Below are 23604 nucleotides of genomic sequence, written 5' to 3' on the forward strand. Positions count from 1 at the left end.
TAAATGCAGACAGCTTGTCCCCACACCTGATGATTAAATCTCCTGTACCACACAGTACTTTATCCTGCTTTCTCAACTTACATCAAATAGTGGTTAATACAGGTAGCAGGTATCAAGCACTACATATTTATGTACTGAAAATGGAGTTGAGATCACCACCTCCCCTCCCCCTCTCAAAATACCAACAGCCTGGTATGTTATCAAACATGCCACCAATGTCAATGTTTCCACTGCCCTGTGTTAATGCGCCAAGATGTTGAGCACAGTAACTGTTACCATCTTCAGAAAGAAGGGCCAATATATGCAATTTCTAATTCTTCACAAACAAGATGCAGCAAGATGAAACGGTTTCTTTTCTTGAGACAAACATCATTGCATTAAAAAAAGAAAGTTCAACAAGAACTGAGCAGTAGTGTCTAAAAGCAACACTTACCTTTTTAATAATTATACAAGCTTCAAGTATCAAATGGTGAACTGTAGTAAATCAATGTTTTATATAGTAAAAAGACAACAGGCCACTTCAAAGCAAAATTGATCTGAATGTTCAGGAATTCAATTATTTTTTGTCTTTTGTACAGTTAGCATCAAGTTTACAAAATATTTGAGCACAAAATCAATAAAATAAAACTGTCTTAAAACACTTATCCTATTACATAATTTTGCTTGTCAGTTATCTAACTGTCATGTACAACTATCAATTAAACTAATTTAAAAGTGATATTTTGATTGGTAAGGAAACATAGCAAACTATATACAAAAGCATTGGCAAAACTAATTTAGGCTTAAACAAAAAACTTAACTCTTAAATGCTTTTGCCGTTACAATGGAAAAATATCACACACTAAAGTTTGTTACGAAAATAGTTTATTAAAAACAAATCCCTAAAGCTCAAACGTTGGAGGAGATTTTACCTTTTTAATTTAAAAATGATAGAAACTGCTCATTTCCTATGTTTTGAAAACATTAAAAGTAAAAAAAAAAAAAAAAGTTACAGCAAATGGGTGTTTTTTTTTTTATTTGTATTAATTCTTAGTTAATTTTGAACCTATTTTCTTGAAACACATGGGGGATGTTAACAAAATGCTTACCCCCAAAAAACTACAAAGAGGTGTTGAGTGGCATAAGCAAATATACAGTATTTTATACAACATTCAAGCTCAGAAGGGGACACTGTGGCTCACAAGGGCAGCGCTCCACATCTGCCTTACAGTTCATTTTCTAGCTCTGAGCCTTGTCAGGCTTTTCTGGTTGTTCAGTAGATGATGTGGGCTCAGCCATTGGCTCAGCTGCTGATTCATTCACTGACTCCATCGCTGGCTCAGCAGCCACCTCAGAAACCTTTGACTCAGAATCTGGTATAGTCAGTTCTTTGATGGAGTCTGTGGCTTCCTCTGTATTATTTGAGTCACGGTATTTGTCAGTGCTCTCCGAATCAGCCATTTCAGGTTTCTCCCTTCCACGGTTGTCATCTTTGTCCCTACGAGACTCCCCGTCCCTAGAATTCCGATCTCGGTCTCTGTCTCTCTCTCTATGCCCACTAGACCGTCTGTTCCTGTCCTCCAAGTCTCTGTTTCTGTCGGGTTCCATGCTCCTTCCCCAATCCCTTCTGTCTCGTCCTCCGCCAGGGCGTTCATAGTCATCATGGCGGTTGCTATAGCGATCCCGACCTTCAGGCTCACCTCGGCCGCCCCCACCAAAGGGCCGCCTTCCAAACCGCTCCTGGTCTCGCTCTCTTCCTGGAGGGAAACCTTGTCTATCATTTCTAAACTGCCTCCCGTCCCGGTCTTCTGGCCCCTCAGGACCTCTTGGACCCCCCGCACCTCCAGGACCACCGGGGCCGCCTGGTCTGACAAAAGGACCATGTGGTGAAAAGGGGCCCCGGAGTCCGGGAGGGGGGAGCATGCCAAATCCTCCAGGTCCAGGTGGAGGACCTCTATGCATGAGCTGTGGAGGCATGGGCATATTAGGACGAGGTGGAAGGAGTGAAAACCTTTGCAGGTGAGGTGGTGGCACTCCAGGAGGCCTCTGAAGAGGTATCATCCCAGGCCTTGCTCCTAAAAGACCCCCGGATGGAGGATGAAGGCCCATCACTGGCCCCCCGGGAACTCCTGTTTGGTTACCTGTGGGCAAAACGATTCATAAAGTGAGACCACTCAATATCGACTGACCTTCAACCAACCATTATTACAAAGATAACAAATCCTACATGTCTGAATATTTGAAAGAGCTCATTTACCCAAACTAGGGAGAGTGAAACAAGAATCCATTGAATCTTTTTTACAAAATGTACTCCTATTTGAAACATATTACAACTCATAATGTGTATTTTCATCTGAAAAATAATTTGTAATATACTAATAATCATGTATAGTATACTACTGCATTATGAACATCAATGTAGCATTAGAAAGAAGCTACTTTACAATTTAAAATGTGCATCTGAGTTTAAATGGTGAACGTCCATTTACAAAAAAAATAAAAATAAAAAAAAAAAGTTCAAAAGTGGAACTTTGCTTAAGAAGCTTTATTTCAAAATGTGCCCATACTGGAGTTTGTGCAGCAACATCCGTATAGTCTGAAGGCAATTAAATTAAATTACTTGGCTAAAATGCCAAAATGTACTCTAAAAACAGTGAAGAAAAAAAACAACATATTATAATATATATATATATATATATATATATATATATATATATATATATATATATATATATATATATATGTTATTAGCTCAAGCAACATCACTGGCTCCCCTTTTCTTGTGTTGGACATATTTTACTCAATTATATACAGAAAAAAATCTACCTCTTTAACCCCTGCCTTTCATTAAGCAAAAACAACTGCTTTCCTAACTAGTGACATGCTTTGACCACAGAAATGACCCAGGAAATAAGACATGCAGAATCTACAACCCCTTTAAACTTTTATATATACTGTTTTGTCTTGACAAACAGTAATATTAAATAGGTACATTTCAGTTTGTTGTTTTATCTATACCACCCCCCCCAAGTAGATTTGAATTAAAGTACAGTATCAGAAATCGCACCTGAAGACTTATTGTCATTGTTTGATCTAAACTTACCAAGAGCACCCATAGGTTGTGGTAAAGACACAGGAAGGCTGGGAGAAGTTAGTCCTGGATTCATGCCTGGACTTTGTCCTGGTAAAGAACTGTAATGTTTTGCACCTTCAGCAGACTCTGCATTATTTCTCGGGCCAGTAAGAACTGTTGAGATGGCGTTCCCACCTGAAGAATCATTTTTGGGGTTTGCTGTTGAACTTCTAAGGGAAGCAGCTATAAAAAAAAAAAAATAATAAAATAATAATAATAAAAAAATGATATATATATATATATATATATATATATATATATATATATATATATATATATATATATATATATAGATAACAGAGAGAATACTCTCCTATCATGTTTTATGCAATTTTCCTCCACGAGAAGGTACATTCAGCCATAATATTCTGTACAATACATTTTGGTTGTCGAGACAAAAATAAATAAATAAATACATACATACACACATACATACAAAAAAGTCCACCCCACCACCCACTACCTGAAAAAATTTGACACTTTGCGCCCATTTTTTGCAGTTACTAAATTAAAATACATCAGCTTTGTCACTCACATCTTGCATTGCATAACTAGCTACCTTGCATAAGTACAACGCACACACTGGTGTTCCATGGCATGTCAATATTACACAAAACACCTAAACTGAAGGGAAAGTCTGTGATGAACATTGGAAGCGATCATTGGGTAGGTTGTACTTCTCTTACAGTACCTGTTTTATTAAATACTCTAACATTATGCAATTGTTTTGCAAATACATATGGTCAAATAAGCCACAGTCTAACTATCTGCATTTTAATAAGCATACAGTAATACACATATACCAAGCATCAAAAGAAACTTATCACTATTATAACACATTTATTTTCGAAAAAAAATTAAGTTATATAAAATGATGGACATTGACTAAATGTTTTTGGTTTCTTTAAATCACTCAATCATCCATCCTTGACCATGACACGCTCGAGTGACTATGACTGAAGCACATGCACTGAATTCACCTAATTAGTAAGGCAGTTGATTGGACAATGGATATGGAGTGATTTCAGCTGTTGAATTGCAAGCTTGAATAAAAGCAATAAAGAAAATAACAGAAAAAAACAATATGCCATGTCTGTCAAGAAAGCAGCGCCTTCATGCAATTGGCATGTTGGAGGCTGGACTAGTTCAGCGTACTGTGGCTCGCCGTCTTGGGTGCTCACAGCCAACAATTTCAAACCTGCGAGACGGTATAACCAGACACACTCTGTCAATGACAGGCCACGGACTGGGAGACCAAGAGTCACAACACCTGCCCAAGATTGACAGATCATTTTGCCGCATCTTCATGATGTAAATTGTTAAATCAGCACAATAAAAAGTCACTGCACCTGCTCTAAAACAGAGTGTCATTTTTCGATCACATCTAGTGAATTTTATCCAAATGTAAGTGATAAGTTTCTTTTGATGCTCAAATATAACTGATACGTTTCTTTTGATGCTCAGTATACATTATTTTACTAAACGAAGACGGCTGTGCAGTTTCTAAGAATAGTTATGTGACAGTTACTGTACTTTAAAACTCTAATTACTTCTCTAGGCCTCTCTTCCTGGAGTTCCCTCTAATTTTTCCCTTTCCCGCAATCATATTTGCTGACCATTTCGTTACCAATCAAAATTAAACTACAAACTATAGCTTGTTACTCTTACTGACTATGATAAACTACATCAGCCATTATATCTACAGGACTGAAATGTTAAAGGCTTAAACCAAAATATGAAGTACACTATGGGTAATGTGAAGTACAAAAACAAGACTTCAGAAAGACTAACTTGAAAACGACATTAACTATAGCTAAACAGACTGTGAACACATGTGAAAAATCATTTTACATCATATATATATTAAAAAGGAATAAGTACCAGTATAAAATAATATGAACCTATTAGTTCTTATGTTTAGTGTTTTGTACCTGAAAGATAATTCAGGCTGTTGAAACAGCATCACCTTACTGCATAACACTGTTCCCGCTTATTTGGTCTAGAACTTTCAGAGAGCTGGGCGCAAATTTACCAGACTGTCAGAAAAGAACGGAAATCAGCCAAAAAAGTTCTTAAGAATCTCACACTGTTCGTACGCTAGTCTGGAAAAAGTATGGAAAAATGCCAAACTGATTTCCAGGACTGGAAAATGCTTGTAAAAAACATGTCTCACTTATGAAAGTCTTGAAAAAGTCTGGAATTTTTACTAGTATCACGGGGGAATGAAAATAATTCCGCGATTATTTTTTCATTATTAATAATAACTGATCTCGAAAGCAAGTCAGCAGCTCTAGCGACAACTGTCTAAGCAATTTACTAGTAGCAACTATATTGCTTGCGACCAAATCCCACAAGGATTGCCCCGTGTAACACCCCTGACAACGTCCTGACAACTCAAGCAATCCTATCCAATCAGCGCACTGGTATATGTCACATGACTGTCTGCTCCAGTGAAACGAAAGGTAAAAAGGACACTACGACAGCCAAAATATATACATTTATATTGAAGGCTATGATTTTTTTAAACAAAGTTACAGACTGGAATTACAAGCTACTGCACTCCGCTCACCGAGATTTACATTTTGTTATCTTCTGGTTACCTTTACTAAATTGTTTAAGTTATTTCCCAACCCAGTCACGGGTCCAAACCGTCAGCCGAGTGTAGATATACTATTTACATCCTTGCTACATGGTCTTCATTATACAATTAAATACCGATTAAAAAAAAATTATAATCAAACTGCTGATGTTGGCTCGTACAGCTCTATGCAACCGGCACGGCAAAGCACATTGATGTGTTTTTTCTTTTTTTAAAATTAACATTTACAATTGAAACAAAACAAACTTTTTTTTGGGGGGGGGGGGGTTGTACTGTGTTCTTCTACGAATAGGATATAGCCAGAATACTGGGTGCAGCACACCACAAATAGGTACAGTACTTGTAATTCTATTATTCACAATCTCATTGCTATTATTATTATTATTATTATTATTATTATTATTATTATTATTAGTGGTAGTAGTGACAAATACTGTAATAAAGAAAATCAAAGAATAAAAACAGTACTATTATTAATAATTTAGCTAATGCCTTTATCTAAAATGACTTCCTTAACTTACTCCAGCAGCTTATATTGTTAGTTTTAGATTGTCCTTTTACTATAGTGAAAAAAAGGCTTTGGAACCACACAGGGTTGTTATAGCGAGGGTGTACTGTATTTAGTATTTGACTTGTATGTTTAATATACGACACTGGCACATTTTAACATATAATGCGTGCACATTTGTTTCATTTTTTTTTTCTCCTCCCATAGTGTTCAACATTTAACAGAGGGTATAAAGAAGTTTGGATCAGAATCCAATAGCAATCCTTACAAAAAAGTAATATAATTGTCTGGTTTTAGTATACTATTGGTACCAATATACTATCCTATTTTGGCACAAGTATACTTGCAGTATACAATTTTTTATATTCTCTTTGTAAAAAATAATAATAATAATAATAATAATAATAATAATCTATTTTTATATATTTCATATTGGACCACCATCACAAAGCGCTTTACAAGATACGAGACTAGGGTGTGTGAACTATGCATCAGCTGCAGAGTCACAACTACGTCTCACCTGAAAGACGGAGCACAAGGAGGTTAAGTGACTTGCTCAGGGTCACACAATGAGTCAGTGGCTGAGGTGGGATTTGAACTGGGGACCTCCAGGTTACAAGCCCATTTCTTTAACCACTGGACCACACAGCCTCATATAATGCAACGTAGTTCTCAAATATTGGACATTTCTAAGATTGTATCTTACTTCTTTTTTGCATACCTGTATTGTCTCTTGCTAAATATCCACCTCCAGATTCTGACAAATACTTTTAGAAAACCAGGAGCAACTTCTGCTCTGGATCAAAAATCTGTAATGCTCTGCGGCTGCCCGCCTATGTGGATAACTATCAAAAAACTAGTAGAAACTAACTAAAACACAAGTCTGGGAAAAACAAATGGAAGTCTGGAAAAAGTATGGCATTTTGATGTTGAAAAGTGTATGAACCCTGATCTCATCACCGTGCATAGTATGAGTGGGTCTTATACAAATGCATTTGATCAAAATCTGTTTAGCAAATACCCAATAGGAAACTTACATGTTTGGATGTTTGTGACTGGATTAGGAAGTAAAGGTGCTCCAGATCCCATTGGAGGCATAGCACCAGGAGGGAGAAAACCTACAAAAACCAAAACCAAGTCGCTTAGTGAAAAACACAAATCTTCAGTTTCACTTGAGTTAACCATGAATTTTGCTTATGGAAACTGAAGCCCAAATAATGCATCCAGTTGGAAAGGGGCTAGAGTAGGACTACTGAATACCACAACCATGTATGGAAGGCAATAGGAAATAGGTTTAAAGGAGTGCTTATCTGGAGCGCTAGTTGAGATTTTGTTTAGTTATTCTCCAATAAGCAGGGTCACTTTCAAAGGTACAGACCATTTAAAAAGAAGAGTTTCACAAACAGTAATGCCTGACTGAGATTGACAGAGATTCCTGAAAGATGGGTTTCCCATTATAGAGGGTTCTCTTCAGGCTCCATGTCAGGAAACAGATTGCTCCATAAGAGGTTTTCCAACAGCTCTATACCAGATGGAAGTAGTTGAAGGTGTGCTTATTCACTAGATTTAGTCGGATTAGTTTCTTTGCTACACCTGGTACAGGGCTGTTAGTTATTTTGCTTACTCGACAAGTTTTAAAAATCAACCGTGGTATTACGGCGATTATATGTCAGTGGAGATATGGAATGTTAATGGTATCCTAAACATGCCACAATCTTTACCAGACTAAATTGTTTCTTTAGTTTTAATCCAATAACATTCTCTAATAGTATCTGCGCGTGTTGTTTTCACAACTCACTTAGTACAAGAACATCATTACTACAAAATTCCACAAAAAAAGAAATATCTGACAACTGACTTATGTTGCTATTTTAAAACTTAAAATGCTAGTTACAATGTTCTTACTCTCAAATCAACAACATTTGTGTCAGAATACAGAAAAATCTGCATTAAGGTACATCTGAACTAAGTGGTGACCTGTTCTTACCACCCAGTAAACCCATGACAGATGCACCTTGAATAAGCAACCACAAATATTCAGACTTGTTTTCAAATGAGTTAACCAAAGCACCTGGAGGCATCTGCAGAGGGTTAAAGCCAGGCCGCATGAAGGGAGGAGGAGGAGGGACCCCTGGAGGAAATCCCGGAGGAGGGATTCCCATGTGACCTGGGAAACTCGGAGGCTGTAGCGCACCAACAGCCTGCATTGGCTGAACTCCAGGAACCTGAATTTCAAAATAAGAACATGGTGTTTAAGTGATAAAAGGGAAAGAATTATCACACGTCAATGATTAACACTTTGTGAAAAGGCTTGACATAGATAGAAGGCACTGATTTATCAATCATGCGTACAGACAAACTTGAATACAACAGCTTGCAACAAAAGCCAAATCCCCACCCTCCTACCCTCGATTAGCCTATACCAGTGCTGCCCAAACACGGTCCTGGAGAGCCCCTATCCAGTAAGTTTTGTAGGTCACCCTAAATCGCTAATTTCTAAAGACTGGGAACACATGGAAGTTATTGATCAATTAAGCAAATAACTTCTTCAATTAAGGGAACTGGTCACTCGGCCAGTTTACATGCTGGGAAAATGTCATGACCTGTTTACTGTCATGACTTATTTGAGGTGGTACGGTCTGGATTACAATTTTAGTTAGTTATGTTTAGTTTATGTTTGAATACAAATGTAAAACATTATACATAAATCAAATACAACATTTGAAATACAACAAGTTTCAAAGCAGGAATTGTTAAATTAAACAAACCAAAATTATCTAAAATTAAAATTCAGCCGTACCACCTTAAATAAGTCATGACAGTAGACAGATAAGTCATGACATTTTCCCAGCATGTAATCCAGGCCATTGAGGGCTGAAAAGGGTAGTTCATTTTTTGTATCAAATGATCTCTAAATGACTTAATTTAATAAATCACCTGCTTAATTGATCACAATGAAATTGTTCCAGGTGTTAAGAAATTGATGATTAAAGGTTACCTATAAAACCTGCTGGATAGGGGCTCTCCAGGACCGGGTTTGGGCAGCACTGGCCTATACTCTGTTGCACATCATTACTGATGGTTCTGGCCTGGAATTCTGTATAGCTGGGTGGCAGAGTATTATAGCCAGGACCACTTTTAACAGAAAAATAAAATTGCCTTACCTTAAATATATAATAAGACAAATCACTTTAAAATAGAATAATCCACCCTAATTCGTACACATGCTACACTGCTCCATTTACCTCATGATCCTTTGTAATCTTTTGTGTTTCTGGCAGAGCTTGCACATCATACTTGCACATCAATTCCTTTCTGTATAAAGCCATTTCCATTTTTTTCCCCCCAGATAGCATCATACCCACTATCATGATGTTTCTTTATTTTGACACACTGGCCCCTCTTGCTGTTCCTTTAATTCACTTTCTAACAGGTGGCTCTTCACTGAGTATTGGATTGCTCTTTTTCATCATTCATTTCGGTTTGGTAATTTCCACATTCATCGTCACTATTTTTGCTTAGAAAATAGGTTATTTTTTTCAGTTATTTTAACGTTTCAGCCTCGAAGTGCTTCAAACAGAAAACCCACCCCTTCCACACTCCAATTTGTTCAATGTGGTGTCAAGACATAACACAGCAACACAGCTGTCATGTGGTTCCAATATTTGTTTTTTTTTTCACCCAGCGCGTGCAAGTGATCTAGTCTGCTAGCAGCACAATCCACCCTTATCGTTAAAGGCACAGCAGCAACTGCAAGTCGGGCAGTTCTGGGTTTTTCTGCTGGGCAGTGACAGCCACTTAGCTGGGCAGCCCATCCAGCTGAAAAAGCCTGGGGAGAACCCTGGTGTATGCAATAAACTCATTACTTTCTGTTGCTTCCTTGTAAGGTTACATATAAAAGATACTGTTGATCTGTAATACTGGAAATCAGTGATGCTGATCATGGGGAAATTAGCCACCCCTGAGGCAAAAAAATATCAGCACTGTTTAGATCTGCCACTTTTTGTATAACATAACCAAACATAACCCATTATGGTTTTTAGTACATCTAATATTACATTTGACAGATTGTACCTGTATTGGGGCAGCTATCGGAGCATCTCCAACCTGTGTAGCTTCTGAACCACCATTTTGAGATACCTCATCAGTTTTCTCAGAATCATTTGAATGATTTTTCCACTCTGAACAAAGAGATCAAATACAGAGTTAAAAAGAATATCCCCGCTTCAGAGCTGCCAATTTATAGAAAAAAAAGCTACAACCTCACAGGAATCAGGAGTACAAGTTACACCCAACAAAGCACCTACTTTTACATTTGAGAAAACCCACCTGCTCACATGCATTATATAGAGGGGGGCTTTAATCAATTGCCTGCAATGGAGCATAAACCCTGCAGAGCAATAAAGAACCTCTAAATTGAAATTCCTGCGAAGTACAAATTCTGAGCATCAGTGTGACCAAATAATAATGCAACAGCCACATTCTATCTTACAGTCCGCTCCGCTACACTAGCCCAGCAGCTGCATGGGTAAGAATCAGCCCTATTCACTACCTTTTAGAAAACAATATGCCTGAAATTGTTATCGGTAATTCCCCAGTTAGTGATGTAAAATCCAGAGCAAAAATCACAACGTAGATTCATTCACTCATGTTGTCTGATCAACTTCTGTCTAAACTATTCATATGTTGAAAGTACTTAAAGTGAATTAAGCTATAGCCGCATAGCTTTCTTGTCTTCTCTTTTAGCCACACTAAATGGCCTTTAACTAATGTAACTTGTAAATAACACAGAATTCAAGTGATGTGTAATAGCCATGTAATACACCCACAGTAGAAAATCTGAGCCAAAAAATATAAATGATCATACAATTTGCACAGTAATGCTGCTTATAATTTGAAGGACCAATTTCTTTTCACCACTGGTGAGGGGACTTTGTTCTCAAAAGATACAGACCACTTTCAGGATCATCTGCCCAAATAGATCTACAAATATGCACACAGTTTGACAACAAATACAAATAATTCCTGTTTTATAGGCACTGCAGCCTCTATCTCATTGGCAGCTGACAAAAGGACGATAAAAAACAATCATATCATTGAAAAAAATGTAATAAATAACTCCTCGAACAAATGAGCTTTCAACAGTTAGTCAAGGACTTCTGGTCAAGCTTTATTTCAATGGTCACTTTTTTAGTTTATTAATAAAGTAACTTACTAGAGATTTGAGAACGTTCTTAGTAATCTAGTTATTAACAGTTAAAGTTAACTACTGTGTTAGGTGGGTCTAACAAATTAGATGCATTACCTGGACATAGTGTTTCATTGTCTAAAATGCCTCCTTCACAAAAGCTAGCCAGATCTTCTGTTTTCACTTTGGCCCAAGGAATATATGTCACACCTAGATCCACATCCCAGTACTGCTTGTATTCAGGTTTTATTCCTTTGTTCAATGCCCAAGCAATCTACAAAAAGGAAGAAATATAAAATTGTATAGCGTGACAATTAACACAAAACCTTAAATACTATTTATCTGCAAGTAACAAAAGGGTTTTTACATAGAATGTAATACGCAAAATAAATATCAATGTTTAAATAGTTAAGATTTTGCAAGCAATATGTTTGTATAATATATTTAAAACCATGTGTAAATTTAAAATAGAAACGCATTTAAATGATGTCCCAATAGTTCATTCTAAGCTGCACAGACATGCAGAAATGCATATTCTTTGGTCTTCACAATACGTATTTTTTGTATTGAAAATAGGTTGTTATTTATAGTAAATATTGCAGTATTATGTCCAAGGCAGGAAAAACAACTGTAGTAATACTAAAAAAAACGAAACGTTAATCGGTAGTCTTAGTATCATTTTAGTATTACTACATATCTAAAAACAAAAGCAAGTGTACACAATTAAAAGTAGTTATTTAATTAGGACATATGGTATGTTGTTTTCAACAGAAACTGAAATTTAAGCCAGTTTTCCTTTTTACGTGCCAGTATTTAAAGTGTCTCCCCTAAAAAATAAAAGCAATACAATGTTTGACTGGCTATACCTGAACTGCAGGCATGGTTTAGGAGGCACTACAAAGTCCAGACTGCTGCCTTTATATACTCCACTGCAACAGCAGTTAACCTGGAGTTACTTCATTTCATATTCACAAGTGAAAACATTCAGTTCTCCACTATTTTTTATATTTATGTACACATAAATCAGCTGGGAAAATATTTTTCAACTTTCAATTGGGAGAGTTTGACTGGAGAAAAGAGATTCTCTTATGAGCATTACACTATCCAGTCCATGCTCCTTCCTGCAACACTGGTGCTTTGATTGACAGGAATGGTGAATTGTGAAAACAGAAAGCCATCCGCAGCATTGCAGGAGGGAGCATGGTTTGGATACACTGTTGTGTTTATAAGAGAAATCCTTTTTTCTCTTATAAACACTTGAGAAGTTGAGAAATATTTCCCCATGTGATTTATGATGTGTTTATAAAACATATTGCTGTGACAGAGATACTGCAGAGTAACACTTAATTGTCCACGTAATTAGAGACAAAAACATTGAATTACCCAAGTGAAAAGATAAAATGCGAACAGGCATTTACAATTAAAAAAGCAAAAACAAACACTACCTTACCTTAATAGCTTTTTGGTTTACTTTGAAAGATCCTCTGCTTAACTTATGTAAGGCTCTGTAGGCATCTTCCCTATGAACCATAACTATGTATGCACACCCTCGAGGAGGAATCATCTGCAGTAAATAAAAAACAGCAATATAAACTGGGTTCAATAATATTAATGTGGCCAGATTATAATCTCATCTATACTACCCAATATTTAGGGCTCTTCGTTTTCTTTTTTTTTTTTTTTTTTTTTTTTAAAGTTGACTCTGTTCAATTAAACTCTTGGAAAAGTATGGAATGTGAAACAAGTTCACTTTGTTTTTTCTCCCGTAACTTGATTGAACTATGATTCTGTTTCAACGGTAATGTAAAAGGCGGCTCCTTATTTTTAATTCAAACCGAACGCAACCAGCGAGTGAAGTTAAATTGATTTAATTTAATTAAATCGTAATTAAGGTGAAACTTATTTGCAAAACAGGTTATAACATTTTTATAACGAGCCATTAGATTTTTAATCTGGGAATTTAAGCAATTATTATTTGTTTATTTATTATTATTATTATTATTATTATTATTATTATTATTATTATTATTATTATTTATTTCTTTCTTAGCAGACGCCCTTATCCAGGGTGAGATTTAGCAGATGCCTTTATCCACAGAGACTAGGGTGTGTGAACTATGCATCAGCTGCAGTCACTTACAATTACGTCTCACCCGAAAGACGGAGCACAAGGAGGTTAAGTGACTTGCTCAGGGTCACACAATGAGTCAGAGGCTGAGGTGGGATTTGAACCGGGGACCTCATGGTTACAAGCCCTTTTCTTTAACCACTGGACCACACAGCCTTGAAGTTCAATTTATCTGAACTTGCTTTTTGTGTTCGGTTTGAATTAAAAATCAAGCGCTGTCTTTTTTTTATTATAATTTTTTACATCATCAATTAAACAGAATCAGAGTCTCATTCGAGTTACGGGAGAAAAAACAAAAGTGATTTTGTTTCACAATCAACGCTTTTCCAAGAGTTTAATTAAGAAACGGAGTCGGCTCAATATAACTTTAAAAAGGGACCAAAAATAAAAAAACAAAAAACGAACAGCCTTCCCAATATTACAAAATGTCAACATTGATCCGTACACAAATCAAAGCAGACATTCTGCTGCTTCATCAAGGTCTTAATTTCTTGGGGGTCTATTCAATTGATTATAATATTCTCTGCGGGTACCAAGGTCGTAAAAAACATTTAACTGGGCATGTCTCTAGTGTATATGTCTGTAAAAATATGTCAAATTTGAATAGACAATACTCGAAGAGTATCTTTGAAGATTTGAACTCTGAGAAAACGGGCAGTGAAAAACTGTACTCCCACCCCCAATGTCCCCCTCAAAAAGACCAGAAAGAAGGTAAACAAACTGTCAACTACATATTTTAACACAAAAAAAGTAAGCATTTCAAAGTATAATCTACTTACATTGATCGACTCTATCTGTCCAAACTCCTCCAAAAGGTTAGCCACATCCTGCTGCTGCGTCCTCTTATCCAGCTGGCCTACCCACAACGTAGTGCTACAAACTAGAAACAAAAATAACATATTTGGAACATGGACAAATAGCTAGTATTGGTTTGCTTTATATACCAAAGGACACATGGTTTACTGTGGGTACATAAGTATTGGAGCCACCAGACTTTGAAAAACAGAGCATGTTATCATGAAAATCAACTACTACATTTTTAAACAAAAGACGCTCACCACTGAGTGTATCTGCCTTCAACTGAGGCAGTCCCTTTTGCCTGCGTTCCCTGTCTTTCTCCCTCTCTCGTCTCTCCTGTGAACGAGAGCGTGGGGAGTGCCTGCGTCGATCGCGGGACCGGGACCGAGAACGGCGGTGCCGCGACCTCCGTGACCTGGAGTTTGATCGAGAACGTCTCCTTTTTGGGGATCTATTAAAAAAAAAACAAATAGGACAAACCAATCAGTAACAGGAATAACAGATTCTCAAAAAATATATATAATTGTGAGTTTTAAATTCAAACACTATTTTGTATTCATTTGTTTCAAATCTGTTTTATTTGATCCCATTTGAAATGACTAATTCATATGTCTCCTCAACGCTGCAACCCACGTACTGATTAGGACCGAAGATCAAGAGGCCAATTGCATCTTTTCACTTGCCAAACCAAGGCAACAAAGCTCCTCTCTGCCTAGTTGTCACTGGAGGGTGATGAGGTGATCTAGCCCTAACTGATTTTCCTCCCTAACCATGCAGCAATGCAAATGCAAGCAGGATTCAAACAACGCTCACATGCGGTGCTTTTACTTGGCGAGTAATGCATTCGTTCATCTTGGTATTCATAAGAGGTGCTGGACTGGCAGCACTGGAGAGAGAACCTATCCACCACCCCACCCAAAAAAAATAAAAATAAAAAATGCACACTGAAATAGGTGGGCAATATCAACATTATGCTTAACACCTGTGTATAGCTAACCTGGAGGCAGACTTGGATCTTGACATTCTGTTTTCTGTACGATGTTTTACTTCTTTCATTAAAGGTGGGTCAATTTCCATAGATACATCCTGAAAGGAAAACCAAAAAAAAGTTTTTCTTCTGTGAATAGTGGGTTTCAGAAATGAGACTTCTCATTGGCCTATAAATTGTTTTGCAATCCAAAACCAGGACTGGTACAAAATTAAACAAGCACCTGCAAAATGCAATATACAGATTTCTCAGAAGGCTATAGCATTGTAATATTTTTTAAACTAGTACATTTCAAAACTAATGCTCTTGTCTCTCCACATAAGATCTGTTTTTAAATAAAGCAGATACAGCAAATAAGTAAAATATCAAGTACATTCTGGTTTACGAATACATGACCAGAGAAAAAACCTTAAAGAAGTCGTAATTTTTTGGAGGCATAAATAACTGTAGAACTTTAAATAAACACCACAGCCTTTATTTACAATATTTGCCAGTAGCCCCGGCACCTATTTGAGACTCAGTGTTTATTATGTAAGATCACTAACATCTGCAAATACTTCCGATGCAATCATGAAAAAACTGCCTGCACACAACCTTATAGAAATGACATAAGTAAATTACAACATTCCAGCAACGTCAGTAAAGGTTGTGTCAGTGGGTAATAACAGTTTGTATTGTAATAATAATAATAAAAACAGTAAAATCCAGTAAAGACAGCCCTGTAAATATGGGAACACACACATGTATTAAAGGTGGGCTTGCAGCACAATAAAGAAACAAACATGGTTTGAAAATTAATAAAAGCAGCAAGTATCATGCTTTATTAACACATATTTATTTATTGTTCACCCTCAAAACGTGTACATTGGTAAGCATGGACAAGCGATGAAAAATTAACCAGCAACGAATCTTCATTGCAAAACAACCGCATGAAATACTGTGTTAATATGAAAAATAAGTTCATGCTGTTGGCCCACAACACACTCAAAAATGGTTCAAACTGTTTAAAGATTAACAATAAAATCAATACAAGTACCAGCTGTATCACAAAATCAAAGCAAAAGTGACTAATTTGTTTTTATAACGTGTACATTGATAAATAAGAACGTTGGAAAAGGAGCAAAATACGAATATTCATTGCAAGACTCAAATGCACTAAATACTGTTAATACAAAAAAAACAACAAAAATAAAAACACATACAAATACACTAAAAGGCAACCTTGTTAACATCAGAAAACAAGTTTGTATTTTACTTACTTTCAGCACGCTCAAAAAAGCTTCACAACTGGTTTTAAAATGAATAACGTCATAAAAAAAACCTGATATGTGTACCTTTTAAAATAAATTAAATTCAGTTTACTTATTATTCACCCTGAGCCTCGGGGTCTTTTCATCTCTGTTGAAAAACAAATTGGTAACCTTGCTGTACAGCCGTGTGTGTGTGTATTGACTGGAACATTCAGTATGACGCGCATTATATTATTATTCATAACTCGGCGTTTAAAAGAGACCCAGCGTCTATTGACCATATTTCCCAGCAGCCCCAGCGCTTATTAGACCTGCCGAGTATTGGAGACCGGTGATTATTTGAAGTTTTACGATATGTACATTTTCTCTTCGATACATTAAGGATTCTTGGAGAAGCTGTAAAAAGTGAATCATTTCACTTACTTGTTGTTGGACCATCTGTTGTGGATAAGGTTCGTTCTGTGTGGGGTAACCTGGCGGATATCCATGTGGTACTTGAGAAGTTGGTGGTGGCAAAATAGACTGTGTCATTTGCTGAACCATTGGCGGATAAGATGCAGCAGGCATAAGGCTATATCCTTGAAGCTGTCCATTGGGCGGAAGAGGGCCCTAAAAAGACAGTACATTTCCATCACATTCCTGGGCATGTGCAATTGTAATCTAAGAGCCAATCAATATAAATATGCATTGCAAAAAACTGTTAAAATAATGTTAACAAAGTGTTCTATCTAGGCATTGCAGCACAGTACTGTCTACAAGGTGCTAGAGTTTAATATGATAATGCAGAACCTAATTCTAGAAGTCTAGAAAATTCTGGATTGAAGGTGAACATTCTTAGAGAGTATAAAAGGGTTAGGCATAGGATGATTGCTGTCATTACCAATAAGTCAATATGGGAAAGTAAAGAGCTATCTGAAGACCTTTATTTATTGTCAAAGCTGGAGAAGGATACAATAAGATTTCCAAGCACTTGAGTATCCCAATTTCAACTATTGTTTCTATTATCAAGAAGAACAAGACTCAAGGTACTGCCACAACGCTCCCTCGGTCTGGAAGAAAGAAGGCTCTTTTACCAAGAACAAGTAGAAGAATTATGAGGAAGGTTAATAACAATCCGAGATTGACTGCCAAAGATATTCAAAGTGAATTGGCTGCAAGTGGGATGGGGGGTTTCCATTTCAACCATAGGTCAAGTATTTCATGGTGAAGGTCTCAATGGTCGCAGGCCAAGGAAAAAGCCACTTTTAGGCAAACATCACAAGGACAATCGCTTGAAGTTTGCAAAACGGCATTTGAATGATGTATACGAATTCTGGTCAAAAGTTTTGTGGAGTGATGAAACAAAAAATAAAGGGCTACTTGGTCATGCTGATAGTCGTTATGTTTGGAGAAAGTCTGGTGAGGCGTACAAAGAAAAGAACACCATACCGACTGTCAAGCATGGAGGTGGTAAAATCCTTCTATGGGGCTGTTTTTTCTCTAATGGCACAGGAAACTTAGTTCCAATACATGGTAAAGGAACCAAGACCCCTGTTAGGGAATGCTTTTGAATGAGGAGGAGTGGATTAGATAGGCATCCAATGTTACAGCACATGTATTTAAATTTTAAAACAGCATGTCTAGTACCACTAGGTTAAACAAAGCTCTCTATTTCTATGCACTTTCTGGATCAATTCACCTCAGCAGGGTCTACTGGGACAGGAAAGGAAGCCATTGAAGGGGTGGAGACATCTTCACCCTCCAGATGAATTGACCAAGCAAATGCAACACTAACTGAAAGCATTGCTGCAATTAACCACTTTAATCATATACAGACATTGTAGATTGTAGTGTGCAGAAGTCTGGTTATCACCCTATATATAAAAGTTTACATCCAGATTGAACATGAAGTAGTGTTTAATTACCTGATGATGGGGCGGTTCCTGTGGCATTCCTAACATATGCTGCTGAAAATGTTCCATGTTTGGCATCTGACCAGAAAGCTGCTGATACACAGGGTGCTGCATTCCTTCAGGGAACCCACTTAAAAAGTAAACAATTAAAATAAAAATGAAAAGGGATATAAACCCATTTGCATAGATGAAAAAGTGACTGGGATCTACATCCAAGTAAAAACAAGTAAAATGGCAACTCATAATAAATACCTAGTATAATCTAAACCAGGCAATAGGTTCCTAAAATACAGCATTTAATAGCTCTGTAAACATTGCACATGGTCACTGATTTCTTAACAGACACTATACAAAGTGTTACACTACTATTATCTTGAGAAGGTCTATAGCAGATCTTGTGTATCATTTTGAGTTTAGAAGTCTGGAGCGAGTCTTTTCTTGGAGTCGGATATAAGCAGCAGATATAAAACCAACTACACACTTTACATTACCTTTTTCAGTTTGGTAACTAAACTATGAAGACTTCAAGTAAGTACTGATGTATCTTCCTTTTTTTTTGTTAATTACGGTCTGGTGCTTTTACTAAACCCTCTTTTTTTGACTAGTCAACTCAAATACTTTGAAATGGTCAAGCTTCAATAATACTTACAAAGACTGTGAAGCAGGAAATGGTGTAGAATCATCCTTCTTTGCATCCTCTCCTCCTTCTGGTTCGTCATCATAGTCAAAACGATCAAGTAGTTTCTGTAGATCAGTAAAACCAATTATTTTAAATGTGCAAAATGTCACTTCATGCTTGGTAAAGGTTATTTATTGATTTGACTTGAGAAAACAAAATAGCTACCTTATCAAAAGCTGCTTTCTGTTCTGAAGTTTGAGAAACAGGGGCTTTCAACTGAGCAGTGATAGCCTGGACCTGCGTCAACACCTTGTTGTCAGGAGCAGGCGACTGTGGCTTAGGGGGCTGCTGAAATGTCTGCAGAATTTGTTGTAGCTGAAAAAGACCAAATATTAGGTGCAATTACCAGAAATTTGTATTTTCTTTTAATCTCAACAATTATTTCATTAAAAATTGTATTTCAGTATAGGGCAGCAGGTGGCAGCAAAGGATAATCATGCTGCCAGCTGAGGATTTTATATGAATTGTTTATTATTGTACAACTGTAGGTACTTGCAATATTATCCTACAGCAGTAGGTGGAACAAGTTGGCAATAACAAGAATACAGAACCATAACGTTGTACAGTAAAATCTAATGCTGAAGGCAGAGTTTGTAAGAACTCTGCTTAAATAAAGTATTTTATCTGCACCTATATAAGCTTTCTATTCATATTCACAATTGTTGTGAGAAAATATAATGCTAACATTTTAAATGGTACACTAAACATCTGTTGTGGCAATAAGTACATAAGAAAATGTTTTAAAAGTATTAGTTACTGTACCTGAAACTATTACCTTTGATAACTAATTCAATGTTCAGTGTATTATACAGAACTATGCATCAAACATTTTTTTAATTGGGCCACCAGTTACCTGGTCTCCTGTCTTCCATGGACTTGTCTTTTTAAGACTGCAGGTCTGCAGCATGGCAAGAGTTAAGATGCCCATTTTCTTTCCCACAGTTCTCCTACCTGTTGTCCTTGTGTTGACTGGAACAACTGAGCGACAGCAGCAAAGGCATCCGAGTTGGGCAGCTGTGGCACGATGGGAGCCGAGTTAGTGGTGACCAGAGGAGGTTCTGTTGGGACTTTCACAGGCGAGGGAGGTGATCCTACTGAGGTAAACAGGCCAATTAGGAACATAAACCATTCACCCTTTGAGGTCCTATGTTGACCTGGTCTGACATCGCAATTTTCCCTTTCCGGTCCAATCTCGGACCCTGTCCGACATCATCAAAGACGCAAAAAACAGGTCTCTAGTCGTTTCTTCTCCGGAAAAAGCCGAGAAAACCATTCAATGGCCGAGTGAGACCGATAGGAGCCGAGAGTAGCCCGAAAAAAATAAATAAATAAATAAAATGGGGGGCGTATCTCATGAATACTGATAGATCCGACACCACATAGATAACACGGACATAAACAAACAAGATAGCTGCTTCCGCATCCAGCGCTCAGAGAATATCACAGACATTTGCAGAGCTTTTTGAGATGTTATAGTTATAAAATAACGACTTGGATCGCATTATTGAGGAGTTTGGTGATAACACGAGTGATCAAGAGATGATGTATCGGTATGTACTATTATTACGAGTTATTTGAAAAATATAGCGAACAAGGGGTGGGTCGGTGCTGGAGATGCAGTACTGAGTGTCCTGTTGATATGCAGGGCCTTTTAAACCTGTTTTACTGTGAAAAAAAATACTTTTAAACAGCGCGTCTAAAATAAACTGCACGTGTGAAAATAAATTGGACCTGGCGCGCTGAATAAATGGACCGCAAAGGGTTAAAATACCAATAACAAATATTGCCTTTCCCTTTGTTTGAAATTAAAGATTATTATTATTATTTATATTTTGTAAGTGAAACCTCCATACTACAACTATATTTTTCATTTAAAGATGGCTCCAGTTACATTTTTTGGTTTAGAATAAAATTAAATGTTTGCTATTGTAGAACATGCAGGTTTTTTTTTTTCCCCTCAGAACTGCATTTTACCTATGGTATAAGAAAATTATTTAATTAGACTATAAAACAAATGACATTGACATTTATTTAAATTGTTTATGGATTTAGTATAATACACACTTTTAGTACCACTGCTTTTCGATCATGCTGGGCAAGTCTAGTTGCACTATACCACACAAGTTTTGAAGACATGCAAAAAAACGATAACTTGATAGAAACAAGCTGCATTTTTCATGACTTAAAGAACTCACCTGGTATACTGGTATCATTATCCAATTCAGGCACTGCAGCACTAGTGCTAGTTCCAGCTGCCATATCCAGTAGAGGCTGAATAATTTCAATCTTGAAAACTCCATTCTTTTGCCAAAGGTTCAATACACGCACTATCTTACTCTGTAAATAAATTATTTGAATTGTATTATTAATTTAATGCATCTAAGATGCCTATTACATTTCTTTAGAAGACAATGATATTTCCATAAATCATAAATACAAATACAGTAAAAACATTAGTATCTTTAGGAAATCATACAGACATTTCATAAAACCTCTGGCCATAGCTGAATTACCTTGTCTTCAGTAGGACACAAGTACAAGTTTTGGAAGGTTCCAGTGAGGTTTTTAATAAACCTGGGCCCAAACACATCTTTATCTTGTCCAAACTGGTGACGTGATTGGCGGACAATGGAATCAACAACATACAATCCTGGAACTTTATATTCTGGTTTACACTGCAAGCAAATAAAGGAGGATACAAGTCAGGAAAAAAGTTATTTAAACGTAGTAATAAAACACAACTAAAAACAGAGTTGGGGTTGTCTTACCTTTTTGATGAACTTCTCTACTATTTGGACAACATGCTTGTAAAGCTAGAGAGAAATGGGGAAGAGGTATAAATTAAAAAGAATAAAAATATGTCAGTACATCCGCTAAGAGTATAAAACACACGATAGATGTTTTTATGACCATCAAGAATAGCATGGTTACAAATGCCATTGCAAAATTTTTCAAACAACTGCATGCTTACTTTTCATCACCTAAATGAAAACAAAAATGAAGTGGAGCTGAAAAAATCCGAAACCATGGCCAATTTATCTGTTGCATGTCTTATTTTGGGTAGTACTTGTCTTGGTCTACTGACACCAGGGATTGAAATTAACACCCGCCAAACGCGGTTTCATTTGGTCTGTGGCGGGTACATTTCACATACTTATACGCCACAGTGGTGGGTACGTTTTTGTACACTTAACACTTTGAATGCCAGCGGCTCTCTTCCAGTGGTGCGAATTTGCGAAAGACCGCTGTACCTTTAAACAGAAGCTGTTGGCAAAAATTGTCACCAAAATAAGCACCACAACTGCTTTCGATTGGTCTATTATTTAATATATGGTGTCATTCAAGTGTTTTTTTTTTTTTTTTTTTTTTTTTAGCAAATCACATATGAAAGTGATGTTGCTGACAACCAAACAAGAGAGAGGAGGCGGTGCTTGCACCGTGAAGTGATAGGACTAGTTTTTCCGTACAGTCTGTCAGCACCTCTCTAGTTTAAGAATTGATGTTAGTTTCTGATATTTACTTAATTAAATCTAAAATGATTTTTATAAACAGCTTCTGTTAATCGTATGTCATTCTTTTTAGATGTAAATCGCTGAAAATGAGAACTTGTAAATGCTTACTGCTAAAAAAAAAAAAAAAATGCTTACTGCTACTTAAAGTAATGTTTACATGATTTTTTCTGATTGATTTACAATAAAGTCAAATATTAGTTAAATATGTGTGGAAAATAACTTAGCAAGTTTTCAGTGTCTGTGTGTGAAGGGCATAGCAGGCAGCTTGTCAGATTGAGTGCCGCGGGACACTTCCACAGGTTCAAAACAAACCCCCTCAAATACGTCTTGGGCCGCACTGCCTTTCTCTCCATGATTACGTTTTACAAATAAAAATGCTGCCACAGAACAGTTGTGATCCTCAGGACAGTTTAGCTAGCGAGATAGGAAGAGACGAGGTAGGAGAGGAGAAAAAAAAAACGTGCCAATTTTTCAAGTGTGTGGAACTTGTGTTGAAAACAAAAAATGTAAGGCCAATTAATGACTCAAATGTGTCATTGTTAGATAAACTAATAATTTTATTCATTGATTTATTAGTACTGAATGAAGTATGAATTATATTTCGGGGTCTCTACAACATTTCGTTTTTTGGTTGTACAGTGAAAACATTATTGCATTTATGGAATGTATTGTATAGTTAATTAATTATACATGTATAAATTATTTTTTTCACTTTTAAATATTGTGATGATGTGTATGTACCAGACAGTAATTTGGAGGCTTTAGGACCATGGGGGGTAGCCACACACTGTGTTGAAACAAATGTAACAAGTGTTTAATTGTATAATTAATCGGCAAATGCTGATCAGATGGAAGTGATCAGGTCGGGGTTAAAAAGGGTTTCAGTTTGTGTGTTCGGGGAGAGGGTTGAAGTGGAGAAACCAGCGTGTTGGACAAAAGGTTTCCTTATA

The 23604-nt window shown here is 36.7% G+C and overlaps 1 protein-coding gene across 4 annotated transcripts in view; it reads right to left on the reverse strand.

Annotated features, from left to right (window-relative positions):
* Positions 1–403: 403 nt before the first annotated feature.
* LOC117405866 (SR-related and CTD-associated factor 4-like) overlaps positions 404–23604 on the reverse strand; it is a 51169-nt gene continuing 27968 nt past the window's right edge. For 3 of the 4 annotated variants that reach the window (XM_034009314.3, XM_059029708.1, XM_034009312.3), the window contains 18 exons: positions 21911–21955; positions 21656–21817; positions 21338–21479; positions 20094–20236; positions 19308–19457; positions 19113–19207; positions 18476–18593; positions 16995–17180; positions 15331–15419; positions 14594–14784; positions 14315–14415; positions 12858–12971; positions 11525–11681; positions 10294–10400; positions 8291–8444; positions 7257–7337; positions 3083–3295; positions 404–2120 (listed from right to left, as the gene is read on the reverse strand). In XM_034009314.3, the coding sequence (XP_033865205.2) occupies positions 1219–2120; positions 3083–3295; positions 7257–7337; positions 8291–8444; positions 10294–10400; positions 11525–11681; positions 12858–12971; positions 14315–14415; positions 14594–14784; positions 15331–15419; positions 16995–17180; positions 18476–18593; positions 19113–19207; positions 19308–19457; positions 20094–20236; positions 21338–21479; positions 21656–21817; positions 21911–21955 (3150 nt within the window). In that variant the 3' untranslated portion in view covers positions 404–1218. The remainder of the gene's footprint in view (positions 2121–3082; positions 3296–7256; positions 7338–8290; positions 8445–10293; positions 10401–11524; positions 11682–12857; positions 12972–14314; positions 14416–14593; positions 14785–15330; positions 15420–16994; positions 17181–18475; positions 18594–19112; positions 19208–19307; positions 19458–20093; positions 20237–21337; positions 21480–21655; positions 21818–21910; positions 21956–23604) is intronic. The other variant, XM_034009313.3, reaches the window with a different exon arrangement.

Source organism: Acipenser ruthenus, chromosome 9, assembly GCF_902713425.1.
Source record: "Acipenser ruthenus chromosome 9, fAciRut3.2 maternal haplotype, whole genome shotgun sequence".
Taxonomy (NCBI): Eukaryota; Metazoa; Chordata; class Actinopteri; order Acipenseriformes; family Acipenseridae; genus Acipenser; species Acipenser ruthenus.